The 20,208-nt window shown below is 39.4% G+C and overlaps 2 protein-coding genes across 4 annotated transcripts in view; one reads left to right on the top strand and one right to left on the bottom strand.

The window, feature by feature from the left end:
* The window catches only part of vps13a (vacuolar protein sorting 13 homolog A), a 30,857-nt gene extending 16,814 nt beyond the window's left edge, over positions 1–14,043 (top strand). The window contains exons 50-76 of one of the 3 annotated variants that reach the window (XM_088993784.1): positions 96–390; positions 460–564; positions 864–1,010; positions 1,416–1,547; positions 1,629–1,762; positions 2,166–2,234; positions 2,592–2,724; positions 3,090–3,147; positions 3,225–3,396; positions 3,471–3,624; positions 3,822–3,968; positions 4,061–4,142; positions 4,213–4,282; positions 4,424–4,538; positions 4,620–4,733; positions 4,951–5,096; positions 5,173–5,254; positions 5,464–5,577; positions 5,728–5,803; positions 6,698–6,861; positions 6,937–6,982; positions 7,145–7,268; positions 7,921–8,035; positions 10,499–10,584; positions 10,671–10,794; positions 12,773–12,847; positions 12,925–14,043. In XM_088993784.1, coding sequence (XP_088849910.1) covers positions 96–390; positions 460–564; positions 864–1,010; positions 1,416–1,547; positions 1,629–1,762; positions 2,166–2,234; positions 2,592–2,724; positions 3,090–3,147; positions 3,225–3,396; positions 3,471–3,624; positions 3,822–3,968; positions 4,061–4,142; positions 4,213–4,282; positions 4,424–4,538; positions 4,620–4,733; positions 4,951–5,096; positions 5,173–5,254; positions 5,464–5,577; positions 5,728–5,803; positions 6,698–6,861; positions 6,937–6,982; positions 7,145–7,268; positions 7,921–8,035; positions 10,499–10,584; positions 10,671–10,794; positions 12,773–12,847; positions 12,925–12,975 — 3,130 coding nt within the window. In that variant the 3' untranslated portion in view covers positions 12,976–14,043. Of the gene's footprint in view, positions 1–95; positions 391–459; positions 565–863; positions 1,011–1,415; positions 1,548–1,628; positions 1,763–2,165; positions 2,235–2,591; positions 2,725–3,089; positions 3,148–3,224; positions 3,397–3,470; positions 3,625–3,821; positions 3,969–4,060; positions 4,143–4,212; positions 4,283–4,423; positions 4,539–4,619; positions 4,734–4,950; positions 5,097–5,172; positions 5,255–5,463; positions 5,578–5,727; positions 5,804–6,697; positions 6,862–6,936; positions 6,983–7,144; positions 7,269–7,920; positions 8,036–9,864; positions 10,403–10,498; positions 10,585–10,670; positions 10,795–12,772; positions 12,848–12,924 lie in introns of those variants that run through there. The other 2 variants (XM_088993785.1, XM_088993786.1) reach the window with 2 other exon arrangements.
* A 146-nt stretch (positions 14,044–14,189) lies between these two features.
* LOC148898854 (guanine nucleotide-binding protein subunit alpha-14-like) overlaps positions 14,190–20,208 on the bottom strand; it is a 10,631-nt gene continuing 4,612 nt past the window's right edge. Inside the window, exons 2-7 of the mRNA XM_088993787.1 lie at positions 19,865–20,049; positions 19,612–19,766; positions 18,522–18,650; positions 18,324–18,453; positions 16,918–17,071; positions 14,190–15,185 (exon numbers count right to left, since the gene is read on the bottom strand). Coding sequence (XP_088849913.1) covers positions 14,995–15,185; positions 16,918–17,071; positions 18,324–18,453; positions 18,522–18,650; positions 19,612–19,766; positions 19,865–20,049 — 944 coding nt within the window. The 3' untranslated portion in view covers positions 14,190–14,994. The remainder of the gene's footprint in view (positions 15,186–16,917; positions 17,072–18,323; positions 18,454–18,521; positions 18,651–19,611; positions 19,767–19,864; positions 20,050–20,208) is intronic.

Here is a 20,208-nt window from a genome sequence, read left to right on the forward strand (position 1 = left end):
TTTTTTTTTTTTTTTCAAATTAAAATGCGTATCTATCTGTATAGCTATATTGCGCTCTAATTTAAATCATAAAAAAAACATTCTGTTTTCAACAGCCTCTGCAGTGACCAGGAAGAAATCACCTTCATCGTGTTTGAGTCCCTCCGCACGGAGGATGACGACTACGGCGAAGGGACAGAGAAGCGGCGGGCAGAGCTGGACATAGCCGTGCACGTCAAGTACGACAAGGGTCAGATGGTGGTGGCTATCCACTCACCATACTGGATGGTGAACAAGACGGGCAGGCTGCTGCAATACAAGGCGGACGACATCCACCGCAAGCACCCGCTGGATTATGAAATGCCCCTGCTCTTCTCCTTCAAACCTCGTTACTTTCTGAAGAACAACAAGGCAAGGCTTGGAAATTGTTGTTGAATGTAACGATTTAAAAGGTTAAAAGATGTTTCTCGCCTCTTTCAGGTCCGTCTCATGATCTCTGAAAGTGAACTCTCTGACGATTTTTCCCTGGATACTGTTGGAAGCTATGGAGATGTGAAATGTAAAGGACAGTATAAAGATTATCTGGTGAGTGTCTGGTGATTTTTTTTTTGTAATTAATTTGATTATTATTATTGGATTAAAGAATGGGAGGTGGGGGGCTCATGATCTTTTTCCCACCCCTGATCTAAAATGTCCGTAGGTGTAAATGGGAGTATGACTAGTTTTCACGCTATGCATGACCTGCGATAGACTGATAACTAGTTCAGGGTGTATGCCCCTTCTTACTCAAAAGGCTACTCCCGTGGTGACATAATAAAAAGAAGACTTTCGAGAATGGGTATATGAGCAAAATGCCCCCTGATCCATCCCTTCTCCTACTTCAGGTCGGTGTGAAGATCGACACGAGCAGCTTCAGTCTCACCCGCATCGTCACCTTCATGCCGTTTTACGTGCTAGTCAACAGGACTAAGCAGACTATCCTTATATGTGAAGAGGGCGAGGAGAACTGGACCTTAGTCCCGCCTGAACAGGTGAGAGCCTGCATTCTTTACGACGCATTTATGCATGATCTTTTTTAGAACAGTTCCCGGTACTGTAAACCTTCAACTAATTCTAATAATAATGTGCAGTTGCAGACCACACAAATTAGATTAATATAGCAAGTCAATCTTATGTCAGACTTATTTCTGCTCTTACCAAATGTTTATGCATTCTTGTGCATCGTCACATGCTCATAAAAAGTGAGTTATTTTTCATGGTTACTGCAACCTTTCCTAAAATGAAAGTAACAAAAAAATAGACACTACCTGCTCATCTTTTTAAAACTGACTGACATGAAATAGTGCCTTGTAAATGACGCTTTAAAAGACTCTTCAACTCTGTATGTCATGTTTTTAAAAATTCTCACGATTTTTTTTCCACTATTCTTTTTCTAGTCCGCCATTCCGTTCTGGCCTGAAAATGATGCCAAGCTTCTGAAAGTCAAAACAGAAGGCTGTCTGTCTCCGCCTCGCACCATCAACTTCACACGTCCAGAGAATTGCTTACTGCTGCTCTTGGATAACACTGTAAGGACAATAAAATGGGTTATTGGTTGAATGTTAATCAATGGAAACATGTCATCTTCAGTCTCTTTTTTTCTTTTATAGGTGGGTGGTATCATTGTTGATGTCAATGTATCGGACCACTCGGCCACCATCCGATTTTCCGACTACCACGATGGCGCAGCGCCTTTCCTTATCATCAACCACACTAAAGACCAGACCTTGCAGTACTATCAAAGGTCAGCCTCAAATGTTTTCTTATTATTCTACTGACAAATGTATGTCCTGTTAATTGGTGATAACATTCCCTATGGTCACACAATTGGGTAAGTTTCATGGTGAATATATAGGGTCTGAACAGTAAAAAAAAAATATTCTTACAGCAGTTTCACTGGTCATTTGGCAACACTTTCTTCCAACACTTTTAAACTTCACCCTAACAATCATTTGGACGAAACACCGTTTGAAAAGCGCCGTGCGAGGGTTTCCTCATTACTTCTTGTGGTCACAATCATGGTTGGAGTTTGCAATGTGGAGGTGATTAAGATGCATTGTGCCAGGAGGTTCCCTTTTGTGCCCGTTTTTCAAGCGTATTCATATTTTACACAAGCTTTGTATGTATGTGTGTTGTGGGCCATGCAGTGAACAGACAGACTCCCCATGGCTGCCAAGTGAGCTTCTGGATCTCTCTTTCTCAATGGAGGAGGCCAGGTAGAAATGAGGAAAACAAGTGTGATGTCATCTAATCCGTTCCTTCTTGTCAAATCATCATCCGTGTCAAACCATGAAAATCTTTGAGCGAAATTGCTCCTCATTCATTGTCCAGTGGTTTTCATGTGTCAATTCTGCTAATTCCTCTTTGCCATGATTTAATGTTTGAAATGGCTTCTTTGGACTGGAGGGTTGCCGTGGTAATACATTCTTGGTGGCTCGGTGCTGTCATACCGTCGTGCTTTGTGTTTGCATGATGCGCTTGTTGTCGTTTGCAATAATTGAGGTAGTGTTTTTATTTTTATATATTTTTTAAGTGATTACCTGTGTTTGATGGCATCCCTTTGCTGTTTTCAGTTCCCAGAAGGCAGCAGAAGTGGAGAAGGTAGAAGCCGGCAAAGCCGTGCATTATACTTGGGCTAAGCCCACGGGTTCCCGGGAGCTCTGCTGGAGTTGCGGCAAATATAGCGGGAAGCTGAAGAGCGAAGAGGTGCGTGTAAAAACACATCAAGAGACTCTCCATTCCTCAATTTTTAGCCTCAAGTGCAAATATCATTTTATTTTTTAAATTAAATACATGGACCGTATTTTCCGGACTGTAAGACGCAATGGTTTATAAAACGCACCTTCAATGAATGAGATATTTTAAAACTTTTTTCATATATAAGGCACACTGGATTATACGAAAAAATGCAAGCCATTTAGGTATGCCTTATAGTGCAGAAAATACAGTAAGTTGATAATTATTTTAAAATATACTGTGTAAACTGAGAAACACTCAGTTGTCACTGCTTAGCGACAACTGGCTGCATCTCGTTCTGACCTGTAGCCCTTCTCATCTTCTTGCATCCACAGGATCTGCGTGAGGACTTGGGGAAGGACGGCAAACTTTTTGTTATCTCCTTTTATGAAGGTAATGTCAAAATTGCACTCATCCAAGCCCTCCTGGTCACCGAGGCCCATTCTAATTGTGTGGTTGTGCTCTCCAAGGTCTCCAGCGCGTAGTGCTGTTCACAGAGGAGCTGCGCATCTACAAGCTGCTCTGCGAGAGTGAGAAGGCACAGTTAGCCGAGCAAGAAATCATTCTGTCGCTTTACAACGTAGGCATTTCGCTGGTCAACAACAGTAGCTTCCAAGAAGTCTCCTACATCGGGATCACCAGGTATGTCACTCCGTCCCCTTTCGTCGTCGTCATTTTGTAATTTTTTTTTTGTGACAACTGCTGTCCTCTTGCAGTTCGGACGTGGTATGGGAACTGAAGCCCAAGAAGAAGAACAGGTGGAAGCCTATGAGCAACGAAGCAGCTGAGATGCTTGAGAAAAGCTACAAAGACTACATTGAATCCGGATCTGTTGACAAAGCCATCGTCAACCTGGACAACAGCTTCCAAGTCAGGCTCATCTCAAACAATACAGTGCATCTACATCTATGAAAACATCCCTGGCAATAGAACTATATCTAACATTTTTTTCCCAATCATTTTTAAATTCAATTTATACTGATCTATGTTTTAGTTTACTAAATCTCATTAATGATCTTTGAACTGTGTTTAAATCATTATATTGTACGTTTGTTGGTCTCTGGCAGGTTTGCCTGTCACCCAACGGGACGGACATGCGATTGCTGCAGCCGTGCGACGGCCTTCTACGAAGGAACTTTCTACCGGCCGTCAATGTAGAGTACAGCGTCTCGCCGCGCCAGAGCTCCTACAGAGTCCAAATCCACCACATCCAGGTCAGTCATTGGAAGGCCAATTTATAATAAATAAATCAATAAAATAAATAGGCTATATAGTCTTCACTATAATTTGGACGTTTGTCGCACAGATCCAAAATCAGCTCCCTGGAGCCATCTTTCCCTACGTTTTTTACCCGGTAAAGCTTCCAAAATCTGTCACCATGGATGCAGGTCTGTTGAGCCGATCGATGTTTTATCTGTTGCTTTTGTCTGTTTTGACCAATTTCTGCATTTCTTACAGAACCCAAGCCTCTGACTGACCTCAGCATCGTAACTCGGGCAGCAGGCCACTCTGACATCTCCCGGATCAAGTAAGGACGCTCTTTTATTTGCCATTTTTTTGTGCTTCACTGTAGTAACGGTCTCTCGCCACATCGTTGGTCAGTTAAGCTGCTTAAATTGTAAATAATCAATCCGTAAAATATTTCATAGCCCTGTCATCTCTTCCTCAGGTACTTCAAGGTACTGATCCAGGAAATGGATCTAAAACTGGATCTGGGCTTCCTTTACGCAATCCTAGACCTGTTTACCCCAGAGGATGGCAGCGTCATAAGCAGCCAACAGGAGGTGCGGTCCTCCCATCGTATAGTTTGACCGACAATTTGAGCGCTTGTGTCCGTTCACATTCTGAGCTTCTGCTTGCTCCAGGTTGAACTCTTTGAGAAAGACGTGGAATACATTAAGACTGAGCTGAACCACGTTTCCGCCGCTGATACTACACCCATCAGCCTATACGAGTATTTCCACATTTCCCCCATCAAGGTACAATACCAGATGTCACAAGGGCGAGTTTTGTTTTTGTGTTTTTTCAGCTGCATGTTTATGCAAAAATGATTTCAAATAGTACATTTGTTTATGGAAAATAAATATTTAAAATATAGATGAATAAATACATATCGAATGACCTTAATTGTGGGAAAATATTTTATAGGATTTATTTGAAGGCCAATTGTTTTTTTTTTTGCATTTGTTTCCTTAGCTCCATTTGAGTTTCTCTCTAAGTACGGGCGGTGAGGATGGCCTAAAGGAAAAGAGGGAGCGGGAGCTCATACCTGTCCAGTCGCTCAACCTCCTGCTCAAGAGCATCGGTGCCACGCTCACCGACGTTCAGGACGTTGTCTTCAAGTATGTGCAACTAAAACACAACAAAAGTCACATCATCAATGGGAAATGGCTCACAATTGAATCTCGTTTGTGTCAGGCTTGCATTCTTTGAGTTGACATTCCAGTTCTGTACTACCCAGCAGCTCCAGTGGGAAGTCATCAGGCATTATTCCAAACAGGTAACCATGATGGTCAAGCACAGTGGTTCCCTAAATTTTTGGACACGGGATAATAAGAAATGACATTGGAGCACCCAAACAGTCATTATTCATGAAAGCAAGTTTTATTCTGAAAAATTTGATTTTGTTATTTCAAACTTTAAAAAGCAGCAATTCTTAAAGTTTAAACCGAAATGAATTCAGCCGTGTAAAACCGCTTTATATTTTAGGCAATCAAGCAAATGTATGTCCTGGTGCTGGGCCTAGATGTACTGGGAAATCCCTTTGGTCTGATCAGAGGGCTGTCCGAGGGAGTCGAAGCCTTCTTCTATGAACCCTATCAGGTAAGGCCAAAACATCAAGTTCTTATTTTAGTAATTTAATGGCTTCATTCATGTTTCAAAGCTCTGAAAAACAAAAAGAAAGCCCTAAAGGTCAAATGAATGTGCAAATCTATACCGACGTGGTCGTGTTTGCATGTTGGTGTTCCACAGGGCGCGATCCAGGGCCCAGAGGAATTTGTGGAAGGGATGGCGCTTGGTGTGAAGGCTCTGGTAGGAGGAGCTGTAGGTAAGCAAATCCGATTACCGTAGTTGCATGAACCATTGTTTTCTATACGTTTTACGGTCAGCTGTATTAAAATGTCATTTACATCTTACTTGCTTAAAAGACAACCGACGTCTCCGGACAAGTTGTGTCCATAATTTGTAAAATGGCTTCAAATGACTTCTACTGAGCGTATTTTACAAAGATTTCGTTGAGACATCTCCCCTCAATGTTGCCTCATAATGGTACAGAATAAATTCTTTAATCGATTGCAAACATGTATGCTTTCCTCTTCAGAACTATTTGAATCATATTAATAACTGTATGTGTAACAAGAAAGCATATTCTCCGAATCTGAAGCCATTGTTTTGATTGTGCCGCAATGCAAGACGTCTTGGCGTGACGTCACGAACTGGGGGCGGGACTTTCTGAAAATGCCCAATTCGCAGCTCAATTTTTTCAGATTTTGGACACTTTTTTTGGGCATTTTTATTGGTGTTTTGCATTTGAATAAAAATATACTGCGTGTTTTGGGTAATTTAGATGCTATAAAACGTTTTTCTGATGTCAGTTAAGAAACAAAAAAGTGACGTTGGTTGTCCTTTAAGTCAGTTTTCCATGTGTTCGAATTTGAAGTCACTTTTCAAGTATTTACGACGGTTTTCATTTTAGAATAATTTGTATTTTAATTTCACTTATGTGTTGCTGTTTTTTTTATTAATAGCAGTATGTATTGTTTACATTGTGTTTCGATTTCAACATATTCAAGTTTTACTGCAGAATTCAAAGAATCAATTGACGTCTACAGAGTTTTTAATGCACTAATATAGTTTTTTTGTCAATAGTATGATGACTTTTGTGTTAGAAATCATGTCAAGAAGTATGCATTCTGAACTCTGAAACTGGTGCACACCACAGGGGGCATAGCAGGTGCAGCCTCCAGGATCACCGGCGCTATGGCCAAGGGCGTTGCTGCCATCACAATGGATGAGGAGTACCAACAAAAGAGGCGAGAGACCATGAACAAGCAGCCCAGCAGTCTCCGAGAGGGTCTCACCAGGGGTGGGAAAGGATTGGTTTCGGTATGCATTTCTCCTCTATGACACATGTACTGTTGAGAAGAAGCCATGGCTAATTTTGGGATGTTTTCTCAACAGGGATTTGTTAGCGGAATAACAGGCATTGTCACCAAACCCATTAAAGGTAGGCGACACAATATTGACCTTTTTTGGGTTTGGCCTTCCAAACCCAACCACAAAAGGTGAAAATCTCAGATGTCATAAGACCAGAAAGGAAATACCTTTGTTTATCTGTGGTTCACTTTATTCAAATGTTTTAATTGGTGGTGGTGATGTCACTGCGCAGGAGCACAAAAGGAAGGAGCGGCAGGCTTCTTCAAAGGATTCGGGAAAGGCCTCGTGGGTGCCGTCGCCAGGCCCACCGGAGGCATCATCGACATGGCCAGCAGCACTTTTCAAGGCATCAAAAGGTTGCTTTTTTCCCACCATTTTTTTAACTCATTCACTGCCAGACGATGTGCAAAAATATGTCCACTCAAGTGCCAGGATTTTTGTCATTTTCACTCAAATTGCAGTACCCACAGAATATTGAGTTTTAAGACTACATAAACATTCAATTCAACATAAGAAACCTGAGACTATCCTCTTTCTTTCAAAAAAAAAAAAGAGTTAATTCCTAAATTATATGGGTCTGGAGTTATCTGTGCTTGATATCTGTACAAAATACAATACAATGCATACCTATTGATTTATATAGCGCTTTAACAACATCTGAAGCTGTAATAAAGCGCTAACATGGACAAAAGGCAAATGCTGTCCTTGAGTGGAAGCGAAAAATATTGCCAGAGGTCTGACCAGCGCTTTATCGGAACCTCTTCAAGAAAAAACAAAACCAGAACAAATTCGGGAATGGCGCTCCATGTCACACTTTTCAATTCCCGAATAAATTCGGAAATGGCCGCAAATTAAGTTATTATATATTTTTGAAAGCATTTTAGCAGTTCAATAGACAATGAAATACAAAACAAAAGTACACATAAAGAGCTGCCATATGCCACAAATCGTGTCACACGTTAAATTTACATGTGGGATTATTATTATTATTTTTTGCATCCGTGTTAGGGCGGCGGAGACATCGCAAGACATCGAATCCCTGCGCCCACCTCGTTTTATCCACGAAGATGGCGTCATACGGCCGTACAAGCAAAGAGAGGGCATCGGAAGTCAGATGCTTCAGGTATCTACGTAAACCTGTGACTTCATCGAATCACCGTCCCTCCTAAAATCGCACATTTTGAATTGTTCTGCAATCCAAGTAACTTCTATTGATTGTGCAAGTTGACTTTTGGGCAATGATCTGTAGAAAACTCCAAAAAGGTCTCAGGTTACAACTGTAAAGTGTCCTTGAGAGCTTTGAAAGGTGCTTAAAATTACATGTATTATTATTATTCAGTTTTTTATATGACACATTATTCAGTTTATGGAAGACTATTCACCAGAGTTTCAGCTATTTCTGTCAATTTTTCATCAATTCATGGCTTTCCCAAGATGTGTTCCAAATGTCCACCATTTCGTTGCAAGCAAACCTGTACCCATCTGACAAAGTTGTCAATCACTTTTACACACTCCTCTTTAGGGAGAAAACATTGCTGCAGTGAGGGACTCAGTAGAACGCATCTTTTTGGGTCACCCTCCTGAAAGAGGAGTGTGTAAAAGTGATTGACAACTTTGTCAGACGAGTACAGGTTTGCTTGCAACGAAATGGTGGACATTTGGAACACATTTTGGGAAAGCCATGTATTGAGTAGAAATTGACAGAAATAGCCGAAACTCTGGTGAATGGTCTTCCATAAACTGAATAATGTGTGGTTGTAATTTGAAATAAATAGCTTTTTAATCAAAGCCGCAATTGAAAATTTCATGGGTACGCATCTTTTTGGGTCACCCTGCATAAGTGTTCATGTGACATATTAGAAGGCATTGAAAATGACACCGCACGACAGAATCTCAATGAGGACTGAGACACAATTTTTCACTTTGGACTATGAGGTCAGAATGATGACGATTGTTGTTGAGAGTTTTGAGAAGTTCTATACAGTGATACCTTGGCTTACGAACTTAATTGGTTCCCAGAGTGTGTAAGGCGAAAAGTGTTTATCCCAAAAAATAATTTCCCGTAGGAAACCATTAAAATGAGAAGAATCCGTTCCCAGGTCCCCATAAAACATACTTTTCTACTTTCTAATTTTATCAGACTTTAAACTACACAAAATATACCTTATTTTATGTATAATAAGTGTGCTACGGTATTATAATTAAAGACATAAACAGCACTGTATAATAAAGTCATTTTATTTACCTTTGTGATGGTCGTTGATGGGTGGGTAGGGTGGTCGGTTTCCTCAGCATTAAACACAGGAACGTAACCTTCTTTCACCATCTTGAGGAATGATCCCTTGTAGGCGTTTTCTCTGTGATAATTTTATCTAGTTCTTCATCAATTGTGATCTGTTTAGCTGGGTTGATAGCTTTTTGCATCAAGTGTAGAGATGACTTGTGCGGGTTATTTGTGGAGCCTGATTGATGGGAATTTTAACCTTGCAGTCTACACTCTGCTTTTGAACTATCAAAGTTGAAACGAGTCCAAATTTCACCATTTTGTCACTCTCTCTCTGTTGTCTGCCTGTATCTTTAATGTTTAAACCACCTCCCCTTACTGCTGCATTCTTGACCAATCACGTGGCTTTAACAAAAGACCGGGGGCGGGGAATAGAGGACCAAAACAAGCCAGCTGACATTTTCTTTTAGGAGAACGGGCTTGTTTGCGAACGACACATCACTCATTGTGGCAAATCCGTGTGTCTCCCGAAAAATAGTTTGTATGCAAAGGTAAAATGTTCATGAATTTAATGTTCATAAACCAAAATGTTCGGAAACCGAGGGGTTCGTAAACCGAGGTATTACTGTAAATGGTTAGCGAGTGACTTGGAAGGGCCATCGATCGCTTGGTGGGTTTGTGTCGTCGTGTGTCTGATTTTGTGACCTTCTCTCTTGTCATGTCCACAGACACAGAGTAGCTTGAGCCTCAGTGACTACACTGACAGTGAGGATGATTGGGATGAGGATGAGGAGCAGGATTATGAGGATGATGAGGAAGACAGCTAGCGCTCCGAGCTCAAAATAAATAGAGATATAAGCTAATGATTTCTTTCTGTAAAGGCTACAGGACGTTCAGTGTTCATCGAAAGAAAGCATTTAAGCACTTCATGAGGCTTCTCTAAATCATGTGGTCTAATACAGCATGTGATTACTATTTTTATTCTACTTGAATTATTGAACGTTTTTTTTGTAATCAGTTCCATGTGATTATTATTTTTTTTTTTTAGTTCCCCCCCCCCCCCCCCCAACTCCTTTCTTTTTTTTCACCAATAGTCATCATCTTTTCACAATCTCTGTTTTGGTGGTTTTGCCATTGTTATTCCCCCTTCCTCTCTTTCTCCATTATTGTTTTCTTTCCACCATCTTGTCTCAGTTCCCCAACATTTCCCCAATAAAGTTTCGGACATTTTCAAACTCCACCTACCATTTGTTGTGTTTGTTTTTCAACCATAAGATCAAGGCTCCATATTAAATCATTGAGGAAAATGTTAATTGTCACTTCCTGTCTAATTGTACGTGTTGTGTGTGTGTGTGTCTGCAGAAAATCGAGAATGGACGTTTTGCTAAATACCGCTACTTTGCTCACGCCAAAGTCAATGACTCGGACTTCTTCATGATCACCAAGAAGTAAGTGTGGACGCCTACTTGATGAGAAATCATGTCATTGATAAGCTTCCTTGATGTTTTTATAAATGTTTCTTTTGCCATCCAAGAGGCATTTTCTTTGTGACAACGGGCACGTTTGGTCAACTGATCTGTGAGTGGCAGTACTTATTTGACGAGTTCACCAAGGACCCCACCATCATTGAGAACCGACGACTTCGCATTGAGGCCAAGGTGAGGGCTCACTATTTTTTTTTTTTATCTTGTATGGGAAAAAAAAGCACCAAGACTGTAGACTGCTAGCTTCATAATAATGCTCATACATCATGGAAAACATTTTCCGTAATTTCCTGTGATGAATATGCAAGAAGAAATATCAATAAATTGTCTTTCCGGACATTACATTGTCTTTCTGGAAATTACAGTAAATAACCATTGAATTTATTCACTGCCAGACGATGTGCAAAAAATGTGTCCACTACAGTGCCAGGGCTTTTGTCATTTTCACTCAAATTGCATTCAATTCAGCGTTATAAACCTTAGACTCTTTTTTTTTCTGAAAAAATGAGTTTATTCATAAATTATATGATGATAATAATACATTTCATTTATAAGCGTCTTTCAAAACTCTCAAGGTCACTTTACAATCACAGGATAAGTTTTTGTTCTGTAGGTGAGCAGCGGCAGCCACATGCGCCAGCGTTCACTCAGCCCGGAAGTAACTCAAATGGATAGAAAGCTAGCTAGCTAAGAGATAGCTAATTAATAATAATACATTTCATTTATAAGCCCCTTTCAAAACTCTCAAGGTCACTTTGCAATCACAGGATAGTTTTTTTTTTTTTTGGTGTGAGCAGCGGAGGCCACATGCGCCAGTGTTCACTCAACCCGGAAGTAACTCAAATGGATAGAAAGCTAGCTAAGAGATAGCTAATTAATAATACATTTCATTTATAAGCGCATTTAAAAAGTCTCAAGGTCACTTTACAATCACAAGAAAATATTTTTCTTTGGGTGAGCAGCGGCAGCCACACGTGCCAGCGTTTACTCAACCTGGAAGTAACTCAAATAGATAGAAAGCTAGCTAGCTAATAGAGTGATGATAATAATACATTTCATTTATGAGCGCCTTTCAAAACTCTAAAGGACACTTTACAGTCACAGGATATTTTTTCTGCAGGTGAGCAGCGGCAGCCGCTTGCGCCAGCGTTCACTCAACACGGAAGTAACTCAAATGGATAGAAAGCTAGCTAGCTAAGAGATAGCTAATAATAATAATACATTTCATTTACAAGCGCTCTTCAAAACATCATCGTGACAAAATGATCATAACTAAAAACAAAAAGTATTTTAAATTCAAGTTTCTGATATTAGCTACCCTTTAGCAGAGTTAGCACATCTTTACATTCATTTCATATTATTTTATAATTTATTTCATATTTATTCTAATTATTTAGTTTATTTAGTGTAGACTGGAAGGTTAAATATCCCATCAATCAGGCTCCACAAATAACCCGCACAAGTCATCTGTACACTTGTTGCCAAAAGCTATCAACCCAGCTAAACAGATCACAATTGATGAAGAACTAGATAAAATTATCACAGTGAAAGCACCTACAAGGGATCATTGCTCAAGATGGTGAAAGAAGGTTACGTTCCCCATCAAGTGTTTCATGCTGAGGAAACCGGACACTTCATTCCATCAAGCCATTAACTACCATCACCAAAGTAAATAAAATGACTTTATAGTACATGACAGTTTATTTCTTTAATAATAATACTATAGCACATTTATTATACATAAAATATTATATTTTGTGTAGTTTTAAGGCTTAGAAACTTAGAAAGTAGAAAATTATGTTTTATGGGACCTGGGAACGGATTATTCTCATTTTAATGGTTTCCTATGGGAAATTAATTTTTGGGATACAGACTTTTTTCCTTACACACTCTGTCTGGGAACCAATTAAGTTCGTAAGCCAAGGTCCCACTGTAGTTTTAGGAAAACATACAGAACAGGCATGCTTTTATTTTGGATGTTTTAAGGAAGTAGAAATAAAACCCACATTATCATCCTCAATTCATGAATCATTTGTGTAGCGACCGAATTCCAAAAAGAAATATCAATCAATATGTTTTGTATTGTACTGTAAATATCTCCAAACTGGTGTTTTATAAATCTTCCCCCACTTTATTTATTTATAACGTGCAGGAGCGAGTCAAGTCGGTGTTTCACGCCAAAGAATTCGGCAAGATCATTAACTTCAGGACGCCCGAGATCGCCACGGTGAGTCGCTTTCCATTAATTCGTCATCGTCCTCGGGAACGGATGACGGCATTCTGGCTTGTTTGTTGTCCTTTCAGTGGGTTCTCGCTAAACTGGAGGATGCCAGAGAGAGTTTACCTAAATATTGAAATGCAAACGCCACACCACACACAAACACGTGCGCTGTTTTGGCATTTATTCGATATCCAGTGGGCCAAAAACACGCAATGGAGCTTGTGTCCATCAGTGCCTTTGTTTGTTCACCTTGCGTGTTCGTGTGTGCAAATTTTATAACACGTTTGTCAAATCTGAAGTTTACCGAACAAAGGGAATTATCACATTTCACATCGCGACCCCTCCCCCTGGATTTTTAATGTCACACGCTCACGTAATGACTCACTTTATACTCGGCGACTACGACAGTATTTTTTTTGCTATCAAATTCCGTATGTTAAAACTCCTTTGGAGTGTGTGGGTTAAGACGCATGGCATTTTTATACTAAACTGCTGTATATTAATCTTGTAGGTTATGTATATACATAAATATATGGATGGATATGTTCATAGAAAAATTAATAATGGAAGCAGATGTTTTTTTTCAGTCTTTGTATGACATGTCATCATTCAATGAGAAGCATCACCATTTCCTTTTTGTTGTTATTATTTAACACTCCAAAACATAGTTTTGGAAACAAATATAAATCACAAATTTTGATGTTTTACAAAACTGATGTATTAAACTGAGAATTTTTGGTTTATTTTTGAAAAAAAATGGACACTTATTTTTTTTTCTTTTTTATTAAGACATTTTTGTTTTGTTTAGGATATAAACTGACACAATTTTTATTTTTTTCATTCAGAATTTAACAATAATTTTTTTTTTCTTCCAGATAAAATTAATGTCACAAAATTGGATATTCATCACTTATTTTTTTTTTTTTTTTTTTTTTAATTCCATGTACAAAGTAATTCAAACAAACTGAAGGTAATGTGCTTCTCATTTGACAGTAATATGCAAAGCCAAACATGTTTATAAAAAAGCGAGGGGAAAAAATCTATTTAAAAAAAAAGGGAATTCTATATGTCATCATTCTTTTTCAGTTTTTTTTTTATTATTTTTGTGCTCGTTTATATATTGGTGCTGATGTACGTTTTCAGGTGTTCACTGCAATGACTTCTTTTGGTTTAATAAATAAATAAATAAATTGGTAGGCTTGCTTTTGGCATCTCTTTCCGCCCTGCACAAAAACTTCACATTTAAAGGACAACCGACACCTGCGGACAAGTTGCGTCCATAATTTGTAAAATCACTTCAAATGACTTTGACTGAGCGCATTTTACAAATATTCCACCGCATATAGCTATATTTTACGTTTTAAGACTCGCGCTGAATATTCAGGAAGTCTTGTTTTTGAGTTAACGACGATTCCGGACGTCACGTCACGTCAGGAACACCCCCCCGGCCGAGAAAGCGACACACAATGCATTTTGGGTACTTTATTTGGTCTGAAACCTTTGTGTTGAACCGTGTTGATGGCGAAATGAGAAGGAAAACACATAAATAACGCAATGGTGAATTGTTGTGTGTTGCACCAAGACTACTATTTGATACTAGTTGACACAAATTCCCAGCAGACAAATCAGCCCATTTCCAACGGAGCTTGGACGCCATCTTGTGCATTTTCTAGGACGCTACGTTGGAGTCCTGACAGCTCGAATTGATACAGGAGGACTTCGTTAATCGATTGGAAACATTTATGCTTTCCTCTTAAGAACTATTTGAATCATGTTCATAACTGGATGAGTAACAAGAAAGCATCTTCTCCGAATCTGAACTCTCTGAAGCCATTGTTTTGATTCTGGAGCAAGGCAGTTTGTGAAGGAGTATCCTGGTGTGATGTCTTAAACAAGGGGGCGGGACTTTATGAATCTCCCCAGTTCAGAGCTCATTTTGTGGCAGTTTTGGGACACTTTAAGTCATTTTTATTGGAGTTTTGCATTGACTAAAAATATCAGCCTGCGTGTTTTGGGTATTTTAGATGCTATGAAACGTTTTTTCTGATGTCAGTTAGGAAACAAAAAAATGTTGTCGGTTGTCCTTTAATGATCTTCGTCAAATACAAACATTTTTGTTTGTGAAGGCAAAACTTGAATGGCATTTGTGGCGTTTAGAGTAAATTGAAGACTTGAAGATTCTGTCTGAGTATGGTATCTTTGACTGCGGCAAACACAAAGCGGATGTTCTCCGTGTCAGTGGCGCAGGTGAAATGCGGGTAGACCTTCTTGTCCTTATCCGGGTTTTGTTCCTGGTACATCTTGAGGATAAAATCTTGAGCTGCCGATGCATCGTGACGAGGCCCTAAATACCACACAAAGATTAATTATTAGGATGATTTAAGTTTTGTTACCACTTTTTTTTTTTTACCGCCGCAGGGATGAAACTTTAGTTTCATACGTAAAAATGTGGCTTACTGGTAGCTGACACATTTTTAGATTTTCATTCCATATCTCCATAATCTCTATTTTTTTTTTACACTTTAACCCCTGATAGTGATTAGACAGAATAAGAAGTTATCATATTTAAAAGTTTAATGCTTAGCTGGCCAACCAAACAAAAGGCGCAGATGGCCTCAGATCAATCTAAGTTTAACAGACACATCAAGTTAAACTGTCATCTTCATCGAGAGATCTGGCCTTGGACAGAATTTAGGACATGGGAAACATCTTTATCACCTGAGCAATTTATGACTTGAAACTCCTTCACATGAAGAGCTCATTAGCCAGGTTACAAATTTATCAGTTCATGGAAGAGATAATGTTGTATTGCTTACAGCTGTTTGTGCTTAGAACGCCCAGGGCCGTGGCATTCTAATCAAGAAAATTATGTTTTACTAATGTATCACTTAAATTTGCATATACTCTCAATAAATAGCTTGGCAGAGGGCTGCAGAATTCAGACGTCTGTCATGAATGGCTACGTCTCCTGCCGGCAGTAAAAGACAATCTTTCTGGGTTCGAGTCTTTGTCCACAGTGTCCGATCCCTTCAAACATTTCCTTTTGTTTTTCTCTTTCACCCAAACTCAATTTTTGCAAAGGAGCAAAATGTAAAATTATTTCTAGATATAATAGAAAAAAATTGCAGGTTTTTCGGGTTTCTTTTACTGGCAGAGTTGCGGCTTGGAATTGAAGCGGATTTACGTAGGACAAGAGATGTGAGACAATCTCTTTTCGTCAACGGATGATGCAGCTTCGTGTTTCCTTTCAAAACTTAGCTCGAAGCAGACGTGCACATTCTAACATGACGTCGTTTGATCCACTGATGAAAAGGACATTTTGATCCTCACCTCTTTCATCTAGAACTGCTTCATACAATAAAGCGAGTGCAGAAAGTGCTAAAGATTGAAGACTGTCTGTTTTTTTGTTGTGTCACATTATTTTGTTTTTGACTTCAAGATGGCGCCGCGAGAGTGTCTGCCTTTACAGCAGCTCCTGTATTTTGTTTTTTTACTTCTTTCTTTCCTTCCCTCTTCCTTTTATTCCTTTGCTGCTGTGAAATGTAAATTTCTCCACTGTGACACAAATAAAGGCTCATCTAATGTAATCTAATCAAAGCATATTCATACAACATGCTGATTGTTGGCATGCTGTAAATCACAGGTGTCAAAGTCACGGCCCGGGGGCCAAATCTGGCCCGCCACATCATATTTTTCGGTCCACCAAAGCAAATCAAACTTATGTAATTTTAGTTAGGATTTTAGCAAGCATCATGGAATATCACATTTTTGGCTGAAAACCATAATAAGTCATTATTCTTGACTTCGGATGTGAAAAGTAGTAAATAATTTGTTGTGCGCTCTATATGTAATATGTGGAAGGGATGAAACATTCTAATGGCTTCCTCAAATTCATAACGGCCCTCGAGGGGAAACTATAACTACAATGTGGCCCGTGGCAAAAAAATGACTTTGACACCCGTGCTGTGAATGTTACTTTTAAATTTCCTTTTTCAAAATTTGCTTTTTCTTTGTTTGAAAGCGGAAATGTCTTGAAATTTACAGCCAAGCGCAAAATACCCGATCATGAAACCAACCAGAAAATTGTGGGAAATAATCAGCCAGGTCGGAGTGTAAGATCTTCTCCTGGAGGATGTCTGTCTTGTTGAGAAACAGGATAACGGAGGAGTTCTGGAACCACGGGTATGTGATGATGGTCTTGAACAGAGCCCTGCTTTCCTCCATGCGGTTCTGACAAATGACACGTTGACATCGTTGCTGTCATCTGGATTTTTTTGTTATATTCTTAACTCATTCACTGCCAGACTGTGTGCAAAAATGTGTCCACTCCAGTGCCAGGGTTTTTATCATTTTCACTCACATTTCAGCACCCGCAGAATATTGAGTTTTAAGACTGTATATACATTCAATACAGCGTAAGAAAACTTAGACTCTTTCATCAGAAAAAAAAAACGTAATTTCTAAATTATATGGGTCTGGAGTTATCTGAGTTTGAAATAGGGGCGGCTATACAAAATATAATCCTTCCAAATGGATCTATATAGCGCTTTAACAACAACTAAAGCTGTTACAAAGCGCTAAGATGGACAAAAGGCAATATTATTAATACATAATACATTTAATTTCTAAGCATTTAATTTCTGAGCGCCTTTCAAAACTCTCAAGGACACTACAGTCAGAGGATTTTTTTGCGCGGTCCGGAAAATGAGATGAGATGAGATTATTATAAATAGCTAGCTAGCTAGACAGATAGCCAGCTAGGTAGCTAGCTAATAGATAGCAGGCTAGGTAGCTAGACCGATAGCTAATAAAAAGCAAGTAAATAGCAAAAGGATAGCCAGCTAGGTAGCTAGCTAATTATAAGTGCCTTTCAAAACTCTCAAGGACACTTTACAGTCAGAGGCTATTTTTTCTGTGGGTGAGCAGTGGCAGCCACACGCGCCAGCGTTCACTCATCCCTGAAGTAATTCAAATGGAACGCTAGATAGCTAGCTAATAGATACAGTGATAATAAAAATACTTTTAGTTTATAAGCACCTTTCAAAACTCTCAAGGACACTTTACAGTCACAGGATATGTTTTCTGCGCGTGAGCAGCGGCAGCCACACACACCAGCATTCACTCAACCCGGAAGTAACTCAGATGGATAGAAAGCTAGCTAACTAATAGATACAGTGATAATAATACATTTCATTTATAAGCGCCTTTCAAAACTCTCAAGGACACTTTACAGTAGGTAGCAAAGAGATAGCTAGCTAGCTAGATAGATAGCAAATAGATACCCAGCTAGGTAATCCGCACCCCACCGCCAGAAAAATCAAAACCCGAACAAATTTGGGAATGGCGCTCCATGTCACGATTTTCAATTCCCGAATAAATTTTGAGATGGCAGCGAATGAGTTAATCAGGTTTAGGTGATGGTTTTTTTGGGGGGGCCTCGGTCACGGATTGCCATCATCAATGGCTGTTGCAATTCCCTTACTTCATTGTCGGACTCTACCAGAACTTGGTCGTACTCGCTAAGCGCCACCAGGAACATGATGGACGTGACGTCCTCGAAGCAGTGGATCCACTTTCTCCGTTCAGAACGTTGACCGCCCACGTCCACCATCCTACCGCCGAGCGCAAAAGTCCATTTTGATTCTCATGGATGCTTGTTGTCGGGTGAAATGGGCCATACCTGAAGATGACGCTTTCCATGTCGAAGGGGTACTCGATAATGCCTGTGGTGGGAACCCGGACCCGCAGGATATCCTGGAGGTTGGGTACGTAGGAAGGCTGGGAGATGCGATCCAGTTCGGTGAGATAGCTACAGGATCAACCGGGACAGTTTTACTGTTCAGTGTCTTTCACTTGTGGGTTTCTCGGTTACAACATTTGATCAGGGATTTTTGTCATGCGTTTTTGGATTTTGATCAGCATTTTCTTCAACATTTTTTTTTTTTTTTTTTTTTTGTACTTAAAGGACAACTGACACCATTTTTTTGTTTCCTAACTGACATCATAAAACGTTTTATAGCATCGAAAATACCCAAAACACGCTGATATTTTTAGTCAAATGCAAAACAACAATAAAAATGACTTAAAGTCTCCCAAAACGACTTGAACCTTGTTCGTGACGTAACGCCAAGACGTCTCGCCTTGCTCGAGAATCAAAACAATGGCTTCAGATTCGGAGAAGATGCTTTCTTGTTGCTCATCCAGTTATGAATATGATTCAAATAGTTCTGAAGAGGAAAGCATAAATGTTTGCAATCGATTAAAGGAGTCCTCCCGTATCAATTAGAATTTTTTTGGTCCACTTTTTCATTGAGATTTTGTTCATATTTCCAGAACAATTTTTGATCATTCATTTTGTTCATGGTTTTTGTTGCAAATGTTTTAAACATTTTTCCATCTAGTCATCTAGTCATCATTTTTTCCAAAAGAATTTTTGATAATCCATTTTGATGTTTTTTTTAATCATTTTTTTCCACCTAGCTTTTGTTCATATTTTCCAAAACACTTTTTGATCATCCATCTTGATCAGGGTTTTTGTGTCAACATTTTTTTCACATTTTCACCTAGCTTTTGTTGATATTTTCCAAAACAATTTTTGATAATCCAATTTGGTCAGGATTTTTTTTTTGCAAATCATTTGCACCTTTTTCCAAAAGAATTTATGATCATCCGTTTTGATCATGGTTTTTATTGCAATTTTTTTATTGATTATTTTATTGCGTCTCACTAATGATCTTTGTTGACATTTTTGTGTGAAACTTGAGCCTCACTATTTTGTGGAGTCGGACAACTGGTATTCCCGGCGGCGATCGAAGCATTCCTGCAACCCGCTGTCATTCCACAATCTCCCAATGGCTGTCACGTGCTCTTGATCGAGTTCGTCCACCTTGGTCACCTCCACCTCCAGCAGCGTGTTGGCACTTATCTGCCACGCAGCAAAGACGTCCCAAATGACGCATTAGATTTTTTTTTTTTGTAGTTATGCTTTCGTCATATTGTTGCTGAGCTTTTTTTTTTTTTAACCTGATGACGTGGTTCATGGAAGGGGATGTGCAGGGTCTCCATGGCTCGGATTATGGTCTGCATGGATGTGTAGATGTTCTGGTAGACCAGTTTGGCATAGTTGCGTTTTTCTTCCTCGCTGTATCCTCCTCCGTGGATGATCCTCATCTGTTTGATGAAGGTGCTTTTACCGCTCTCCCCTGTACCTGGTACACAGTTTTTGGCTGGTCATGTCTTTTTGGTGTTTTTTATAGTTTATTTTTTTGGAGTGGCCATGTTTTTATTTTTATTATGGTTGTGGTGAGGATTTTTGGTCTTGAATTTTTGGCCGTGATTTAGGTTGTGATATAGATCACGAGTTCGGT

This window comes from Hippocampus bargibanti, linkage group LG04 (genome assembly GCF_051943395.1).
Source record: "Hippocampus bargibanti isolate YZ-2025 linkage group LG04, ASM5194339v1, whole genome shotgun sequence".
In the NCBI taxonomy this organism is placed as follows: domain Eukaryota; kingdom Metazoa; phylum Chordata; class Actinopteri; order Syngnathiformes; family Syngnathidae; genus Hippocampus; species Hippocampus bargibanti.